At 44.4% G+C, this 19,812-nt stretch overlaps 1 protein-coding gene across 2 annotated transcripts in view; it reads right to left on the bottom strand.

Annotated features, from left to right (window-relative positions):
* MYO16 (myosin XVI) overlaps positions 1 to 19,812 on the bottom strand; it is a 519,236-nt gene that overhangs the window by 307,206 nt on the left and 192,218 nt on the right. For both annotated transcript variants that reach the window (XM_027557960.1, XM_027557959.1), the window contains exons 5-6: positions 19,567 to 19,675; positions 11,030 to 11,154 (exon numbers count right to left, since the gene is read on the bottom strand). In XM_027557960.1, coding sequence (XP_027413761.1) covers positions 11,030 to 11,154; positions 19,567 to 19,675 — 234 coding nt within the window. The remainder of the gene's footprint in view (positions 1 to 11,029; positions 11,155 to 19,566; positions 19,676 to 19,812) is intronic.

Below are 19,812 nucleotides of genomic sequence, written 5' to 3'. Positions count from 1 at the left end.
GATATAGTGTCCTTCCTTATCTCTTGTAATACTTTTTAAGGTCTATTTTGTTTGACATGAGAATTGCTACTCCAGTTTTGATTTCCATTTGCATGGAATATCTTTTTCCATCCTCTCACTTTCAGCCTGTATGTGTCTCTATGTCTGAAGTGGGTCCCTTGTAGACAGCATAGATAGGAGTCGTGTTTTTACATCCGTTCAGCCAGTCTGTGTCTTTTAGCTGGAGTGTTTAATCCATTTACATTTAAAGTAATTATTAGTGTCTATGTTCCTGTTGGATTTTCTTAATCGCTTTGGTTTGTTTTTGTAGGTCTTTTCCTCTTGTTGTGTTTCCTGCCTATAGAAGTCCCTTTAATACTTGTTGTAAAGCTGGTTTGGACGTGCTAAATTCTCTTAACTTTTGCTTGTCTGTACAACTTTTATTTCTCCATCAGTTTTGAATGAGATCCTTGCCAAGTAGAGTAACTTTGGTTGTAGTTTTTTTCCCTTTCAGTACTTTAAATATATCCTGCCACTCCCTTCTGGCCTGCAGAGTTTCTGCTGAAAGATCAGCTGTTAATCGCATGGGGTGTCCCTTGTATGCTACTTGCTGCTTTTCCCTCGCTGCTTTTAATATTTTTCCTTTGTGTTTAACCTTTGTTAGTTTAATTAGTGTATGTCTCTTCACTTTCCCTTTTCACTTTCATGCATTGGAGAAGGAAATGGCAACCCACTCCAGTGTTCTTGCCTGGAGAATCCCAGGGACGGGGGAGCCTGGTGGGCTGCCGTCTATGGGGTCCCACAGAGTCGGACACGACCTAAGTGACTTAGCAGCAGCATGCTGCTGCTTTATCCTGTTTGGGACTCTCTGCACTTCTTGGACTTTATTATTTCCTTTCCCATGTTAGGGAAGTTTTCAACTATAATCTCTTCAAAAATCTCTGATGCTTTCTCTTTTTCTTCTTCTTCTGGGACCCCTATAATTTGAATGTTGGTATGTTTAATATTGTTCCAGAGGTCTCTGCTGCTGCTGCTGCTGCTGCTGCTAAGTCGCTTCAGTCGTGTCCGACTCTGTGCGACCCCATAGACAGCAACCCACCAGGCTCCCCCGTCCCCTGGGATTCTCCAGGCAAGAACACTGGAGTGGGTTGCCATTTCCTTCTCCAATGCATGAAAGTGAAAAGGGAAAGTGAAGTCGCTCAGTCGTGTAGGACTCTTAGCCACCCCATGGACTGCAGCCTACCAGGCTCCTCTGTCCATGGGATTTTCCAGGCAAGAGTACTGGAGTGGGGTGCCATTGCCTTCTCTGCCAGAGGTCTCTGAGAGCATCCTAAATTATCTTCATTCTTTTCCTTTATTCTGTTTGTTAGCAGTTATTTCCAGCATTCTATCTTCCAGCTCATTTATCTGTTTTCTGCCTCATTTACTCCATTGATTTGTTCTATAGTTTCTTTAATTTCAGTAATTGTGCTGTTTGTCACTGTTTATTCTTTATTTCTTCTGGGTCATTGTTATATGTGTTAAATAATTCTTGCATTTTTTCCTACCTATTTCTCGGGTTTTGTACCATCTTTACTACCATTACACAGAATTCTTTTTCAGGTAGTTTGCATTTATTTGGTCTTGTGAGTTTTTAACCTTGTTTCTTCATTTGTGCAATACTTCTCTGTCTTTTCGCTTTTTTCTGACTTGCTGGGTTTGAGGTCTCCTTTTCCCAGGTTTTAGGGTCGTACTTCTTCTCCCCTTTGGTTTCTGCCCTTGGTGGGCGAGGCTGGCCCAATGTTTCTTTAGACTTCGTGTTGGGAAGGACCTGTGCCTATGCTCTGGTGGGAGGGGGTGAGTTTTTCTTCCTCTGACCGGCAGGGCTGTGTGAGGTGGTATGTGGTGGGGTGCCTGTGGGAGCCTGTCTGCCGATGACTGAGTTTGTGGTTTTGTCTCGCTTGGTGTTTGGGTGAGGTGTCCTGCACTGGGGTGCCACGGACGGTTGGGTAATGCCTGGTCTTGGATCCAGCAGGAGACCTTCATGGGAGTTCTCACTAATTAGTACTCCTTGGGATCAAGGGTTCACCAGTCCAGGCCAGTGTTCTGGACTCACTGCTCCCATTCCAGAGGCTCAGGCCCGATCTCTGGCCGGGAAACCGAGATTCTGCAAGACGTTTGTTATGGCATTAAAAGGGATTAAAAGAACCACACAAAAACAAAAAATAAAGCCAGAAACAAAAGACGAGCCCCACACAAGTGGTAAATGTAAAATCAGACCCAAAAGAAGGAACAACTGCACACACACAGACAACCAGAGCAGTTCATAGAGAACACAGCACAAGGAAGTCACCTGGCGAACAGAGGAAACTGAGAGTAATGTCGACCAATTGAAAACAGAACTGACCGAAACATAAACCAAAAACAAGACCAAATGAGAGTTCCAACTGGTGGACAAAGCAAACAAAACAAACTAACAAACATGTTGAAATAAAGGAAGAAAAGAAAAAAAAAAAAAAAAACAGGAAAGCAAAGTTAAACAGAAGTATAGAAAAATATTTCATATATTAAAGATCAACTACAACAGCAAAAGAATGTAAGAAAAACAAACAACAACAAAAATTAAAGAAAAAAAAAACAAACCGTAGAACCACAAAAAGCCAAAGTGATGAAGAAATATATAAAGAAAATAAAAAGTGTGATTTTTAAAAAAAGTTCTCAAAAGCTTAAATAGAATTAATAATAAAAATAAAACAACCACAGAAAAAGAAAAAAAAATTCAGAATCAAGTACAGAATGACTCAAAATACAATAATAATACATGTTTTTCTTGGATCTCTGCTGTCAGAGCATCCTTCCCCTCACTGTGAATCACAGTCCACCTGACCTCCCCAGGATGCCCTCCAACTCTGCACTGGTCTCTAGACCCGCTGTGGGGGCAGCCTAGACTTTAACCTGGCTCTATTCCTGCGTGTTCTTGCCTCCAAGGTCTGCAGCTGCCAGAGCTAGGATGTTTTCTTGTGCAGGAACTCTCACTGTCTTTTTATATCTTCCACTGACACAGAGTCTGCCTAGTTGATCGTGTGGATTTAATCTGCAGCTTGTACAGCTGGTGGGAAGGTTTTCGATCCTCTTCCTTAGCCGCACTGCCCCTGGGGCTCAGCTGTCGTTTTACCTCCACAGCTGCCTGTGTGTCTCCACAGGGGTTTGCTCCTGAGGCTGCCCTGGAGGACCTGGCTCTCTCCCAGGGAGGACCAGCTGTGGAGGGAGTGCAGCGGCTTGGATTGCGGGGACCCTGGCAGGGCCAGGTACATAGGGTACCTGGCAGCCAACAGGCACAGGAGATATGGCCCTCTTGGAGATTTTGCTAACCTCTGGCAGCTCTGCCCCAGTGAGAATCAAGCATGGAGGTGGTTCAGCTGCTTAGATCGTGGGGACTCTGCAGCACCAAGTGTGCAGGGACATCAGTGGCCTTGGATGCAGGAGCTACAGCATTCAGATCAATTCAGTTCAGTCCCTCAGTTGGTGTCTGACTCTGCAACCCCATAAACCGAGGCACTCCAGGCCTCCCTATCCATCACCAACTGCCAGAATCTACCCAAACCTATGTCAATTGAGTCGGTGACGCCATCCGACAGTCTCATCCCCTGTCACCCCCTTCTCTTCCTGCCCTCAATCTTTCCCAGTATCAGGGTCTTTTCTAATGAGTCAGCTCTCTGCATCAGGTGGCCAAAGTATTGGAGTTTCAGCTTCAACATCAGTCCTGCCAATGAACACCCAGGACGAATCTCCTTTAGGATGGACTGGTTGGATCTGCTTGCAGTCCAAGGAACTCTCAGGAGTCTTCTCCAACCCCACAGTTCAAAAGCATCAATTCTTCAGTGCTCAGCTTTCTTTATAGTCCAACTCTCACATCCATACATGACCACTGGAAAAACCATAGCCTTGACTAGACGGACCTTTGTTGGCAAAGTAATGTCTCTGCTTTTTAATACGCTGTCTAGGTTGGTCATAACTTTCCTTCCAAGGAGTAAGCGTCTTTTAAGTTCATGGCTGCAATTACCATCTGCAGTGATTTTGGGGCCCCCAAAATAAAGTCTCTCACTGTTTCCACTGTTTCCCCATTTATTTGCCATGAAGTGATGGGACTGGATGCCATGATCTTAGTTTTCTGAATGTTGAGCTTTAAGCCAACTTTTGCACTCTCCTCTTTTACTTTCATCAAGAGGTTCTTTAGTTTTTCTTCGCTTTCTGCCATAAGGGTGGTGTCATATTTTCCTAGCCCCTGGCCTCCGTGGCTGGTCCTTCTTTACTGCTCAGCACAGCAGCGCTCAAATGGTACCCCTGGCCTGGGCCCTTCTCCATCGGTCAGCACATCAGGCACAGATTGCCACCCTCTCTGTGGTCCTTTTCTATTGACCAGCTGCCGGCACCGGCAGGTAGGGAGAGAAAGACTACAGTGACGGCTCCACCCCAGGCATGACTCGGCAGCAAGCCAGGCCTCCATGTCTGCCGGGCATTCCTCCAAAGGCATTCCCCACCGTGCTCCCATCCCTCACGACTCCTCCGGCCACCTCCCCGCAGTTAACAGCAGATCCTGCCCTGGGATTGCTCTCCAATCTGAAAGCCCCAGCTCCCAGCCACCTCTGCGCAGTCCAGAGGACGTGCGTTCCTATCCGGGTACATAGTGCTGTGGGAAGGATTGTCCACGTGGTTCTCATTCCATGCAGCCAGTCACGGATGCGCTGCTGCGCTCTCCAGGAGCCTCTGATGCCAGCCCTCTGTCCCGAACAGTCTTCCTGACGGGGGATCGGATCCCTGCTTCGGTCCCCCCAGCCCCACCTGCTGTCTCGGGTGCAGGCCTGGTCCTGCTCAGTCTCCTCCTGCTCCCTCCTTCCTGCACCCTCCCGGGTTTTGCGTGGATCTGTACATTCCTCTCTGGTGCCCGGGGACGCCTGCTGGCTCTCAGCTGCTGCCCTGTGAGATCCTCTGCATCTGAGGGTGTGTTCCTGACGCATCCGTGAGGGGAGCCGCACTCCAGTCCACCCACCCTGCCCCGATTCTGTTTTCCTGGTTTCCTTTCTTACTGCACACTGAACTACCATGATGAGATCAGGGGATGGAGGAAGTTTTCAAAGTTTTCTTACAGAGGAATTCTGCTTCTAAGGCAACCGGATTTATCTGTAAGTTATCATCACACTTGGGTTTCCCTCCTAGCTCAGTCGGTAAAGAATCAGCCTGCAGTCCAGGAGACCCTGGTTCGATCCCTGGGTCAGGAAGATCCTCTGAAGAAGGAAATGGCAACCCACTCTGGCATTCTTATCTGGAGAAGCCCATGGACAGAGGAGCCTGGTGGGCTGCAGTCCATGGGATCGCAAAGAGTTGGGCACCACTGAGCCACTGACACTTCACTTCACTTTATCATCACACTCAATTTAAACTAGGTTATTAAGTAACTACATGGTTGATTTTGTAATTGTAATAATTAAGAAGAAGGATCTATAAGGAAAAGAAAAATAAAAACTAATTAAAAGTAGTAAAAACAAGGACTTCTAGGTTTTGAAGAATAGAACTTTGTAGCATAATTCCTTTCCATTTTTATTACAAAGACAAAATTACAGTAAAGTCAAAAGGGTTTATTAAATAAAAATTTTGATAAAATTCAGCAAAAAATTTGCTTTTTGGCCTTAATTATGCTCTTCAATCTACAGTGACATTTATATGTTTATGTTTTGTATGTACTTTCAACTACATTAGAATAACAAATACATTTAATCTAACTTAAGGCATAAACATTCAGAAGTTAAGTTTCACATTAATCTTGCCACACTTTGTTACATACAAACTTCATCTCATTAACATTTTATCAAATACAATGTATCCACAGATAGTTTAGAGAAATATGAATTTACATACATATTCACCTAAAGAACTCATTTTTCACCTGCTTCTAAATTTATTCCATATTATCTGAATCATCAGTCAGTGATTGGCAAATTATTGCGCTTTAAGCACCAGCAAGTGGATTTCAGGTTTTCACTCACAGTATAAGCCTGCAGGAAGAATAGATCCACTTGGTGGTTAGTGCCTGATACTAATGATGCAAAGTTCATAGGCTCAAACTCCTTATGAGTAGGTTTGCTTTACACATGGCAAAAGTCCTGCTCTACCATTTAGAATATAGGCCGAGATACTCACCAGGGAAAGACTAAAAGGAAAATGATCTTGGTTCATTTAGTAGCAAAGCTGCCCAGAGCAGGGGCTACCAGTGAGTGACATCTGGGACAGCAAGCAACTCTAATCCCAGGTAACATCAAAACAAAAGCAAAACACATAACTTTCTTTGAAAGTTGAAATGTGGTTGATTTACAATGTCATGTTAGTTTCAGGTGTACAGTGATATGATTCAGTCATTTATATATATTTTTATATATATATATATATTCATTTTTAGATCCTCTTTCCTTATAGCTTATCACAAAATATATACTATATATATAAGTATTATTTATAAATATATTATATATAAACTATTCTATGCAAGCATGTGAAGTCCCGTTGCTACCAAGTTGCTTCAGTCGTTTCCGACTCTGTGCGACCCCAGAGACGGCAGCCCACCAGGCTTCCCCGTCCCTGGGATTCTCCAGGCAAGAACACTGGAGTGGGAACACTGAAGTCCCATTAGTTGTGTCCAACTTTTCATGACCCCGTGGACTGTAGCCGGCCAGGCTCCTCTGTCCATGGGATTCTCCAGGCAATAATACTGGAGTGGGTTGCCATGCCCTCCTCCAGGGGATCTTCCCCACCCAGGGATTGAACCTGCGTCTCTTATGTCTCCTGCACTTGCAGGCAGGTTCTTTACTACTAGGGCTACCTGAGAAGCTTATTATTATAAAACTATCATATATATACTTATTGTATATATTTATACATATACAATAAGTATATATAATACTTTATATATACATATATACTTAAATATAATATACAAATATACTATATATATATACACATTTATAAAGTAAATAACCAACATAACCAACAATAACCAACAACAAAGTTCTACCATGCAGCATGGAGAACAATGCTCAGTATCTTATAATAACATATAGCTGAAAAAATCCAGAATATATATATATATATATATCTCTCTGTGTGTGTGTGCATATATATATACATGTACAACTGAATTGCTTTGCTTTACATCTTTAACTAATAAAACCTTGTAAATCAACTATGTTCCAGTAAAAATAAAATAAAAAATGTTAAAAAGATTTGTCTTACATTTGGTTATTATACTGCATATTCTAAAAAGGAAGAAAAGGCAGCAGTATAAAAACCGTCTTACTAGGAGCAGATCTTCACCGAGTTTTTTGATAGTTTTTTGGTAGTTTAATCTGTTTTGCAGTGTAATAGCATGGGGTATAACGCCCAATTTTGAATCACAGCTGAAATTCCAACTCAGCATACAGAAGCCATATGTGGATAAGACTTTCTTCTTATCATTATCAGCAACAATAGGCAAGCACCCACTATACACATACCCGTTACAGAAAGACAACTCGAAGCATTAACATAATTGACCAACCAACTCAGACCCAAGAATCAAAGAGGCTGCTGCTTGCTAACTGCTGTGATCCTCAGGGAAGGGCTGCCTCCTGTTCATTGTTCCTTTCTCTGTACAAAGCTCAAAGATGATCACAACATCAATAATAAAACCAGATTCAGCTATTACAGAATAATTATATGCCGCGTTTGTGTTCTCTGTTCAATAAAAGAAAAGTCACAGGAATGTCAAAATTGAAGATGGCTGAAAGTGATAGCAATTTATTGCTGTGTATTGATTCCCTCCATAGCTTATCTTCTGAAGTTTGTAAGCCTTTTAATTTAGCAGGCATTTGAACATGTGTGCTGTTTTTATTTAGCTGTGATTTCAGAAAAACAACACAAAGTTGTAATATCTTCTGCCAAACTAAGAAACAGAGAGCCCGTGGATTTTTACTATGAGTTGGACGTCTTAATTAATGTAGCTCATGTGTTAAATCAACTATGGATTATCTTTATGTTAAATTTTTTTATTGTGGTAAAAGTAATATAAAACACCCGATTTTAACCGTATTTAACTGTACAGCTTGCGGCACTGAGTACACCGTGTTGTTGTGCAACTCTCACCATCATCCTGAAGTTCGCACTTTCCTAAACTGAAACTCTGCCCCATTAATCTCTGACTCCCCCTCCCCCCTCCCCACCCCACCTCAGGCCCTGACACCCACCAGTGCACACTGACACTATGATTTGACTATTCCAGGCATTCCGTGTAAGTATTTGCACCTACTGTATACTGGAATGCATTTTTAAGGTTAACTTAATATATGTCCTACAAACAGACTGTACCTTCTTCCCCGCCCCCCGCGAGATATACAGTAGAAATGAACTATTAATTACACAGCCCACTCCAGTCTGATTTTGATCCCATCGCTCCACCAAAGCTGCCCTGATGCGAAAACCAAGGACTCCCAGTTACTAAGCCTGGCAGCAAGTCTCTGCCTCTGCCCACTTGACTTCTCAGCGGTATTTATTTGACGGTTACTCATTCCTCCTCCTCCTGCTCCTCCCGCTTTCCTTGCAGGGCTCCCAGGACACCTCACTCTCTTGGTCTGCCTCCCACTTTGGGAGTTTCCACTCCCCCCTCATTCCAGGATCTTCCACTTTGCTATGCTCCATGGGTCAGTCCCCAGTCCTCTTTCCTCCATATCAGATTCGTGACTTCATCCAGCGTCAAAGAGCCTCAATAGCACAAACATGCTAAAGATCCCAACACTGCTTCTCCAGTCTGAACAGAACCCAAATTCCAGACACCAGTTGTTGTTATTATTTAGTTGCTAACTCCTGTCCAACTTTGTGACCTCATGGACTGCAGCACACCAGGCTTCCCTGTCCTTCACCATCTCCCAAGGGTTTGCTTAAACTCATGTCCATTGAGTCGGTGATGCCATCCAGCCATCTCATCCTCTGTCGTCCCCTTCTCTTCCTGCCTTCAATCTTTCCCAGCATCAGGCTCTTTTCCAATGAGTCAGTTCTTCACATCAGGTGGCCAAGTGTTGGAGTTTCAGCTTCAGCATCACTCCTTCCAATGAATACTCCAGGTTGATTTCCTTTAGGAAACCCTTTATGCATCAGACTCAATAACCCACCACAAACTCAGCATCTCCATGACGATGGCTAAGAGGCACTTCAAACTTCATGTTTCCAGAATCCACCCTCATTTCCTTTGCCCTCAGCCCGTTCTTCTCTCATTCCGTGTCAACTCCAGCATTCCAGCTGCTCAAACTAGAAATATTCAGAGTCACGCTAAAGTCTTCTTCTCTCACCAAATTTCCATCAGGAAATCCCAGCGGATCTTGTTTTAACGTGGACTTTAGAAACGAGCCACTTCTTACTGTTGCAGCACCCACCGTGTTGGTTTGAGTCGCATCACCACCTGTTGGACAAGAGCCTCCTCACTGAACTCTCGGCTCCACTCCTGCCCGTTGACAGTGCATCCTCGTCGAAGCAGTTGGACTGAAGATCCTTCTGGAACTGAAGGAACATCCTCCCCTCAGGACTCTCCAGCTCATTCCTACTTCACGCAGAGTAACTGCCGCGGCCCTCACATGAGCCCACCAGGCCTGGGGTGGTCCGGTCCTGGTTGCCGCCTCCTCTTGCTTTCTCTGCTCAGCCACGCTGGTCTCCTAGCCGCTCCTTAGTCACAGCGCACCCGGCCCTGCCTCAGGACCTCTGTGTTCCCACTGCTCAGCCTGCAACACCCCGCCTCCACACCTGCAGAGGGGGCAGACTTCCTGCAGCTCAGCACTCACAGCTCTTCATGTCAGTGAAATCTTACCTGTCTACCGACCCAAAAATGCCAACTGTACTCTACCACGTCCCGGTCTTTGTGTTATTTCTCATTTGCGTTTAGTACTATGACTGCATTATATCCTTAGCCCACCTACACTGCATGGTGAATGTCTTCCCCAACGAAACGTGAGCCCCTGACAAAGACAAAAGGACTTTTGTGGTTTTGTTCACGGTGATGTTGTACACGGGACGCAGTTAGTAAATATTTCCTCATTAAACAAGTTGGAATGTTTTTTCCATTTGAAGATGTTATTTTTCAATAAACTCTAAAACTGCTTTGTCCTCTTATAGCTTATAGTTCCGTTTTCGGTAGTCTTCTGAAATTTATATTCCAAAGATGAACATCAATGTCCGGGAAGATAACTCTATTGAGAAGTCTCAAAGCACTTAATTTGCACTTAATAAATCTACAAAGGTATCAGGTCTCACACAAGTCTTATTCACTCAGTTACACTGCTTTCCTCATCTACTGTGTTCAACCTCACACCGTATTTTCCCATAGTAGAAATGGAATCATTTTCTAAAATTGGTTGCAACTGCTTCTGTGCACCCCTTGCTTCAGAGCTTTTCCCTTTTGCTTCTGTAGCTTACTTTCTTGAGACAACACATTCATCTCCATAATAATTAATTCTAACCCCAGCATGCCCGATCCAAGTAATTTTTATGGGTCAATAGGACCAAATGTTCTTCCTGTGATGATAAGACATTGTGCTTACATCCAAGTGAGTCCACATTTAATTGTTATGTGTTCAATTTAATGCAACTATGCCTGAGAGCATTAAAAAGCAATGGCAGGCGTTTGTTTGAATTTAGAAATTCATTCATCAGAGTAACACAGGTTCTTTTGCTTAAAATGAAAACAGTCTCCTGTAAGTTGCAGCTCAGAAGTCTCACACTAACAAAAATAATATAAAAATTACTCTAAATTTGTAGGAAAAACATGCATAGGACTTAAAGAGAATATATCAACAGATAAATGTTGGGTGATGGTATGTTATTTGCACTTTTTTTTGCATTTCTGTTTTGCAAAATTTCTGCAATAAATACGTATTACTGATGTAATCAGAAAAATAAAAAACCTTATTTAGGAGTTAATGGTACCCAATTCTCTGTTTTCGAAATCCATGCACATTTGCGTTGTAAGCAGTGTCTCCTAGAGAACCTTGTGACTCACCAGTGTTACGCCATCGTCGTTTCTCTCATTAACGTTTCCTCCACAGGACAGGAAGTGTTTGACGTCCGTTAACATGCTCACCGGTCTCTGAAGCTTCATCTGCCGCAGTGAGGTGAGATCCACTCCTGGAGGGAGAGGGGGAGAGCCTTTCAGACACAACGTAGAGCTGCTTCTCAGCTGCTGGGGGTAAAAATGTCATCTTGTATATTTCAATGTGTTCCTCTTTGAAGCCCCTCTTCCACTTTGAATTCTCATTCAAAGCAGCTATAACTGTTTCTCCTGGCATGCAGTCTTACTTCCAGTCAGAAGATAGTCTTGAATAATTTTCCTTTTATATCCCAAAATATGACAGAATGCCTTAGCCATGGGGATCTCTCCGTGGATTTCTGTGTTCGTATAAATCATCAGCAGAGACTGCCCAAAGTATTTTAAAGTACCTGGACTGAATCGAAATGACTTTAAAGACATGCTTTCTGTTCCCTATGATTTTCTCTTTAAAATAGTTGCTTCTAAAAGGAATGGAATAAAAAAAGGATTTAGTGGGAAAACTGGAAAATTTTGGATAAAGGCTGTGTTATAGATAACATTATACCAATGTTTGGATAAATGCACCATTCATTCGCACATGCTAAGTCACTTCAGTCATGTCTGACTCTTCGAGACTCCATGGACCATGGCCTACCAGGCTCCTCTGTCCATGAGATTCTCCAGGCAAGACTACTGGAGTGGGTTGCCATGCCCTCCTCCAGGGGACCTTCCCAACCCAGGAACTGAATCTGTGCCTCTTATGTCTACTTCCTTGGGAGGTGGGCTCTTCATCACTCGCACCAGCTGGGAAGCCCATGGCTGTGTACATTTTGAATGTGAGAAGAAGCTGGGTGAAGGGTACATGGAATCTCTCTGTACTATTTTTGCAAATTTCCTGTATATCTAAAATGTCTTTAAAATATTTTTAAAGGATGCTCCAATTGATCATTTCATGACTACTAATTTTAATAAGAAGAAATAAACTGAGGGGAGAACTTGAGAACTGGGCTTCACTGAGGTGGGTGATTTATGCAGCAAAGATTCAGGTCAGCTCACCTGTTCATACCTCTGTGCTGTGCTTAGTCATTTAGATGTGTCTGACTCTTTGAGACCCCATGGACTGTAGCCCACCAGGCTCCTCTATCCATGGGGATTCTCTAGGAAAAAATACTGGAGTGTGTTGCCATGCTCTCCTCCAGGGGATCTTCCCAGCCCAGGGTTCAAACCCAGGTCTCTTGCATTGCAGATGGATTCTTCCCATCTGAGCCATCAGGGAAGCCCAAGAATACTGGAGTGGGTAGCGTATCCCTTCTCCAGGGGGAACTTAATGACGCAGGAATCTAACTGGAGTCTCCTGCATTGCAGATGGATTCTTTACCAGCTGAGCTAACCAGGGAAGCCTGTTCATACCTGTATCCAACCTGAGCTTTCATGGTGGTGTAATGTCCATGGTAGCATGTATCTCTGCATTTCTGCATCTCCTGTTCCTAGCCCTGGTTCCTGGACATATTAGGTGTTTACTAAAGGGAAATAATCCACATCATCCCAAATGAAAGTAATAGTAATAGAAATAGTGATATTAGAGACGTTGATGATGGTGATCATGATGAGGTGACATGAGATGACATCTGATTCTGAGAAAGTGTTTGCTGCGAACCAGCTACACCGCTGAGAATTGTTCTCTCTCATCTGATTGAATCCTTGCTGCAAATGTGGCGATACAGCAGCGGGCTCGACCAAAAACGATAGTGTGGTCCTCCTGGTTCCCCTGGACTGTGGCTGGCTTCCCCAGGGTGGGACTCTGGGAAAGTGACTTAGCCTCACCTTCCCTAACCTCCATCACAGATAAAATACACATCCCAGAGGAATGAAGCTAGTGGTAACACTTGGAAGACCCGGCTGCTTGGCAGAGGCTGGCATAGTGCCCATTGGGGGTCATGTCCCCTGTGAGCACGCCACGCCGGCCTCACTGCAGCCTCCTTCCCTGAGCTTGGACGAACTCCAGAGCAGAGATGGTCCAGAGCTTCAGTGGTGTGTCTTGCACTTATTAGTTGTACTGATAGGGTCAGGTAACTTATCCGCTGCCTCAGTTTCCTCATCTGCAAAGGGGCTGACAGTTTATTCCACTAGTTGGCATGAGAATGACTCAAAACACACACAGCATAGAAAACAGAGCTTGCAGGAAGCACTCTATGAAAGGGGCCCGTCGTTTCAGTATTAGTCAGCCTTCTGGTCCAAGCATCACCTGCCACTCACACAGGGATGTTTTCCTTTACAATAAGGAGGCAGGGAGAACTCAAACAAAATGAAGCCAAATGCAATACTTGAAAAGCGTAGCTCATTTCAAACACTCTATCTAAGGTAAACCCAGTTTAGTGGAAACAGGAACGAGAACCACCAGCAGCCATATCTCAGCTCCCTGGTCATCAGAAGTCATCTCAGAAGAACTAACAGATTTCCCCAATGGGCACATTGGCAGTTTCTTAAGAACCAACTAACACTGTCTGTCCTCTTCCTTCAAGGATTTTGGAATTTGACATGGGAGTTATATTTGGAAAACACTATTTCTCAGATGTCAGTGTTCAATTTTGGATGTTGAAGTAGCAGAAAAAACCTGATGGTTACAGTACTCTATGGCTTTGCTAACTTTTAAATGTCGCATGCTTACTGAAATGGTATGCATCTTCTAGAGAATTATTTAAACATGCAATTAATGCTGAGTGATAAAAAAGAATAGGGCTCAGATGAAAGACACAAATTAAAACAGAAATTAGCTGTCACTCACTTTTGACTTATTCACATTACAACATGTTATGGGAAACAATCTGTTTCTGGTCGCCGCTGTAAAGATATGACTGGAAAGATATGACATTGTATCCCTTTATTTTAAAACTTGATTTTGAGTCAAATATGATACCAAGTAAGACATAACTTTTAGATTTTTGTAATGTGTTCAGGGAAAAAAAGCACAGATGTATTTTTGGTAAACCAATAGAATGGAAATTCCCTCATTTCTTGGTCAAATTTCTTAAGATGCCCCTGGGAAAAAACCAATCATGATGACTACAGCCCATAAGAAATCTATTATTTTGTGGTGGGTAACTGGCCAATCTGAAGCTGAAGCACCAATACTTTGACCACCTGATCTGAAGAAGTGACTCATTGGAAAAGACCATGATGCTGGGAAAGACTGAAGGCAGGAGGAGAAGAGGACGACAGAGGATGAGATGATTGGATGGCATCACCGACTTGATGGACATGAGTTTGAGCAAGCTCCAGGAGTTGGTGATGGACAGGGAAGCCTGGTGTGCTGCAGTCCATGGGGTTGCAAAGAGTTGGACATGACTGAGTGACTGAACTGAACTGGCCAATCCTCGCTTTTTAACTTTCATACAATTTTTTGAAAAAATTAATACCTGGTCTGCTTAGATTGGCTTCCTAGCTGGCGCTAGTGGTAAAGAACCCACCTGCCAAAGCAGGAGATGCAGGTTCAATCCATAGGTCTAAAAGATCCTCTGGCAACTCACTCCAGTATTCTTGCCTGGAAAATCCCATAGACACAAGATTCTGGCAGGCTTTCCTTATGGCTCAGCTGGTAAAGAATCTGCCTGCAACATAGGAGACCTGGGTTTGATCTCTGGGTTGGGAAGATTCCTTGGAGAAGGGAATGGCTACCCACTCCAGTATTCTGGTCTGGAGAATTCCAGGGACTGTATAGTCCATGGGGTTGAAAGAGTTGGACACGACTGAAGTGTATTAATCTAACAATCTGCTCAGATTTATTATTTTGATTGGAGTTTAGTAATTTTTTTTGTCTAATTAAGAACATAAGAAACAAATCATTTACCTGAGTTGCACAAGTTATTACATGTGATACAAATTATTATTGCCTGATTACATTTGATCATATCAATAAATGCTAGTGTGGAACGGAAAAGACATTAACACCTCAGGTTAATCTGAACTTTATCTTAACTTTCCTTAACTGTCCCTCTTAAGGTAATATTGTTTTGCAACAATTCAGCTTTTCCTTTTCTCTATTATCCATCCTGTATTGGGGATACTCTCTGCTGCTTTCAAAGATAATTTTATCATTAGGCTATGATATGACCCATCCCATGACTACACAGTGGGAATCCTTAAGCTGCGAGAATTGCATCTAATTTCAGATTTTGTCTTCATGGTAAGCTTTCTAAGAGATCCAAGACTTTAAAGAAAAAGGGTTAAGCAGGCAAATAAAGGAGTTGTAGCAAAGAAAAATAAACCAGGGATGCCAGACAGGTGTCATAGACCTCTACCAAATCCTTTCCTCCAACTCTGACCACAAGTATGCTGCAGGACTGTCCTCAGCAAACTGGGATCACTGTCACCACCAAACTGGGTGATTCTGAAGGGGCTGGTGCAGGAACAGCATTCTGAATGAACTTTGCTATGCGGGAGGAGTATCCAAGGTCATCTGTGGACTGACAAATCTGGAAGTCCTGTGAAAACTGCAGAGGGAGGGCTAAGGCTGGAGGCAAGAAGACTGGTGTCTAAGGCTGTTCCAAAATATATAGAAAGACCAGAATTTTAATCAAGGCAGTGATAGCATGGCTGGTGACATACCCAGACATATGAGAAAGATTAGCAAAAGGCTCTGTAAGATTTGGTGCAAATTCAGTGGGAGGGATTTAGGAGAAGAAAAGTGATGGTCAAGTAGTCAGATTCCTAGGTGCAAAGGCAGGCAGCCCAGAGGGCGTACGAAAGGGCAACAAGAAGGTCCACATCGGACAGATTATCTCAACTTATCTGACATCCAAGTCAAAGACGCAGAACAGGTAACAGAACTGCACGTACAAGGTCTGGAAAGACTTCTCAGCTTCAGGAATGTCCCTGGGGTCAGGTGGGCGCTAAGTACTCGAGGAAAGGGAGAGATGAGCCGGAGACAGTGTGTGGAGAGAAGATGCTCGAAGACAAAGCCTTGGGAACAACCAATATTTTGGCTTCTGGGTGCATAAGCAGCACATCCAAAGGAAAGTAAGAGAAGGGAGAAAAATGATGGGACATTCGTAGAAGGGAGACTTCAGAGCAGAGTGTGAGCAAGGTCCCTGAATGTCACAGGGAGGGGAGGTAAAGAAATACTGAACAGAAAATTGGCAGCTGGACAGAGAAGCAAGGGCAGCGGCAGGCGCTGTAGGGAGTTTCCAGGTCAGTGGGGGTAGAAGCTGAATGTCGGTGGGCTTAGTGGAGAAGGTAGGGAACTCAGAAGATAAATGTGAGCTCCTTCTTCTAAAATGATGCATTTGAAAGAAAGAAGAAAGCACTACAGGTGAGGATATATGTAGAGCAAAGTAAAAAAGTTTTGCTTTATTTTTCAGGGCCTTGAAAAAACACATCTCTATGTTTTCCAGTAGACACGTACAGATGTGAGAGGTGGACTATAAGGAAGGCTGATCCCGGAAGAATTGATGCTTTTGAACTGTGGTGCTGGAGAAGCCTCTTGAGAGTCCCTTGGACTGCAAGAAGATCCAACCAGTCCATCCTAAAGGAGATCAAGCCTGAATACTCATTGGAAGGACCGATGCTGAAGCTGAAACTCCTAACACTCTGGCCAGCTGATGTGAAGAGCCGACTCATTGGAAAAGACCCTGATTCTGGGAAAGATTCAAGGCAGGAGGAGAAGGGGACGACAGAGGATGAGATGGTTGGATGACATCACCGACTCAATGGACATGAATTTCAGCAAACACTGTGAGAGAGTGGAGGACAGAGAAGCCTGGCATGCTTCAGTCCATGGGGTCGAAAAGAGTCTGATACAACTTGGCGACCGAACAAGAGCAGCATTTTGCCCATGGTGAGCATCCTTCCTGGATACCTCGAGCTCCCCCCAGCAGCGCTTCTTTCTCTGCCAGCTCATTTTATCATCAATTTGCTTTCCTTGAACACCAGCTGCTTTGCCGCACACCGGAGATGTCACAGGCATCAGATGCTCGATTAGAACTCCTCAGCCATCCCGTCTTCCAGCCCAGGAAGCTCAGGCAGTGAGCTGAGGTTAATTGCTGTGCCCGTGTGTACAGCGTATGTCGGTGGTGACAGTACAATTAGAACTTGTGACCAGCGATTTTCCATGTAATCAACTTGCTCACGACCCGGCCTGCCTCCTGCCACATGCGTCCTGACGGGACAGCAAGATAAGCACCCTGATTTGAAACGGGGTGTGCCACCGCCGAGTGAGAAGACCGCAGTGCACCGAATGATGAAAATCCCATCTTGGAATATGAGAGATTTCTAACAGTATCAGCCCATGCTGTCACAACAGATCACTCTGAAAGGGCACCAACAAGGGAGGGCTCAGGAAATAAATTGAATTAGACAGTATTTACTGGAACGACGGCAGCGGACCTAGATAAGAAGGGATGCGCGCAGAAATGGAACCAGATTGTGAGCGGGGCGAGGGAGGGGCAGACGACTGCAAGGCAGAGGCCAGGGCAGGGGCAGCAACAAATGGAAAACAGAATTAAAAATGTAAGAGATATTAAATCGAATTTGTTCCAGCAAACATGCATTTCACAAACAGACTGTGACAGCCAGCATCGTGATGGATTTTTCTCCCAACCATCCAGTCAGTATCTCCCTTATATTTTTTTCCTTAATCATTTTTAAAACCAAGAATGCACTTATTTTTCTTTATATGGGATAGCAATACAGCTCCGGCAAATACTCAGTGTTCTCGTGGAACAAAATCTTCTTGTGAGTTGGAAAAACATAGAAGCAAAGCTAATTATTTTATAAATAAAGATACTTAATTTTAGTTTCCAAACAGAAAGAGCTACAACTGTAGCTATTAGGAAAACAGATCAGTGAGAAGAACAGGAAACTATGCTAGAAAAGTGAAAGTGAAAGTCGCTCAGTCGTGTACGACTCTTTGTGACCCCATGGACTATGCGGTCCATGGAATTCTCCAGGCCAGAACACTGGGCTGGGTAGCCCTTCCCTTCTCCAGGGGATCTTCTCAACCCAGGGATGGAACCCAGGTCTCCCACGTTGCAGGCAGATTCTTTACCAGTTGAGCCATAGGGGAAGCCCAAGAATACTGGAGTGGGTAGCCTATCCCTTCTCCAGGAGATCTTCCCGACCCAGGAATCGAACTGGGGTCTCCTGCATTACAGGTGGATTCTTTACCAACTGAGCTATGAGGGAAGCCCATGCTACAAAAGTGGCCCAGCTAATTAAGACAGCCCCAGACAGCCCTGTTCTTCACTCTGAGGCACCCCAAGCTTTGCAAAGATCCAAATAATAGACCTCCCAACAGTGGAATGTGCATAGCTTTCAGCTTGTTCCCTTTGGAAGCCGTGGAGTCTGACTCCGACAACTCACAGCTGACAAGATGTGAGAAAGTTCAAGGTCCCTTCTGCAGGAAGGAGCAGGTACCAGGGAGTGACTCCACGTTACCGCCTGTCACCCCAGGGATGTGACTTGTGACTTGGTGACCTTCAGACCCACAGCTCAGCTCACACTGTCTCCAGGGAAGATAACATCCTTTACCTTGCTTTCAGAATTAATGAGACAATTTTTTTTAAGAACCCATGGCTGCGAAGAACTAATTATTATTATTCTAAGCCATCCTCAGAATAAACCTTTTGAGAGGCGCGATCTGGAGGAGGTGCGGGACCCAGAGAACAAAGAGGCAGCTGTGCAGGCTTTTCTGGGAGGCGAGAAGTGCACAGTCTCAGCACGGCGTGCCCCTCGGACACGCTACACCGTTTCTCTGACAAAAGATCACACTTGAAGGGATTGGAGTTTCTTTGGTGTTATTTATACCTGAACCGCAGAAAGAAAAAAAAAAAAACTAAAGACAGGGCATACTTCTCAGTTTAAGACCACATGGAACTCAGGGTTCCGAATGCCTCCCCCTTGGCCAAGGCTGGACTTACTCATGAAATTACACGCTGGGGCTGTGCAATTAAGCATTCTCTGTCAGGGAACACATCTGGGTCCCCAGCCTCAGCTTTTCAGGATGGCACCGGGACCGACCGTGGCTTTCTTCTGACAAGGGTTGAGCTTCCAAGTGTCCCCAGGAATGGATGCAGAGTTGCTGGGCAGACTGCCCTTGACTTGAGCCCTTGCTCACCTGCATGAGATGCTTAGGAGGCTGGACGTGTTCTCCCAAGAGAAGAGACTGCATGCGACCTCACGCTCATTAGCCCCAAATTCAGTTGTGCTCATTCACTTCTCCTCCCCTCCCAGCAGACAAGAGATTATAATTACAAACCCAGTCCCACTAATTAGGGACTTTGGGGGCCTGTTAAAATGTCCCTTTACGGTTGGCCTCCAGATTTCTGCCGGCTTGCAAACGTGCACTGATGAACCTGACTACGAAACAGTGCCCAGAACGAGGCCTCGTTTCACACAATCAAGGGGAATGACATCTGTCTGAACTCATGGAAGCACGGCTGAAATATATGCACTAAGAATCCTACCATCCTCTCTCTTCATCTACTGTTCCGTGGCTTTTTGCAATATCAGCCTACCATTTTCATCCAGGTAGGTCAGCAGGATGGAGCTCGAGTCAGTGCCTTCCGTGGCATAATCCAGTGGGATGTTTCCATTGACGTCCTGGAGAAGGACGTTGGCTCCAGCCTACAAGCGGAAAAGAAAAATGAACATGTACATGGTCAGCATAAGGGCTTCCCAGGTGGCTCAGTGGTAAGGAATCTGCCTGCCAATGCAGGGACTCGGGTTCCATCCCTGAGTTGGGAAGATCCCCTGGAGAAGGA

This window comes from Bos indicus x Bos taurus, chromosome 12, assembly GCF_003369695.1.
Source record: "Bos indicus x Bos taurus breed Angus x Brahman F1 hybrid chromosome 12, Bos_hybrid_MaternalHap_v2.0, whole genome shotgun sequence".
NCBI classification, from domain to species: Eukaryota; Metazoa; Chordata; class Mammalia; order Artiodactyla; family Bovidae; genus Bos; species Bos indicus x Bos taurus.
The sequence above is the reverse complement of the archived record's forward strand: the minus strand, read 5'-3'. Positions and strand labels throughout refer to the sequence as shown.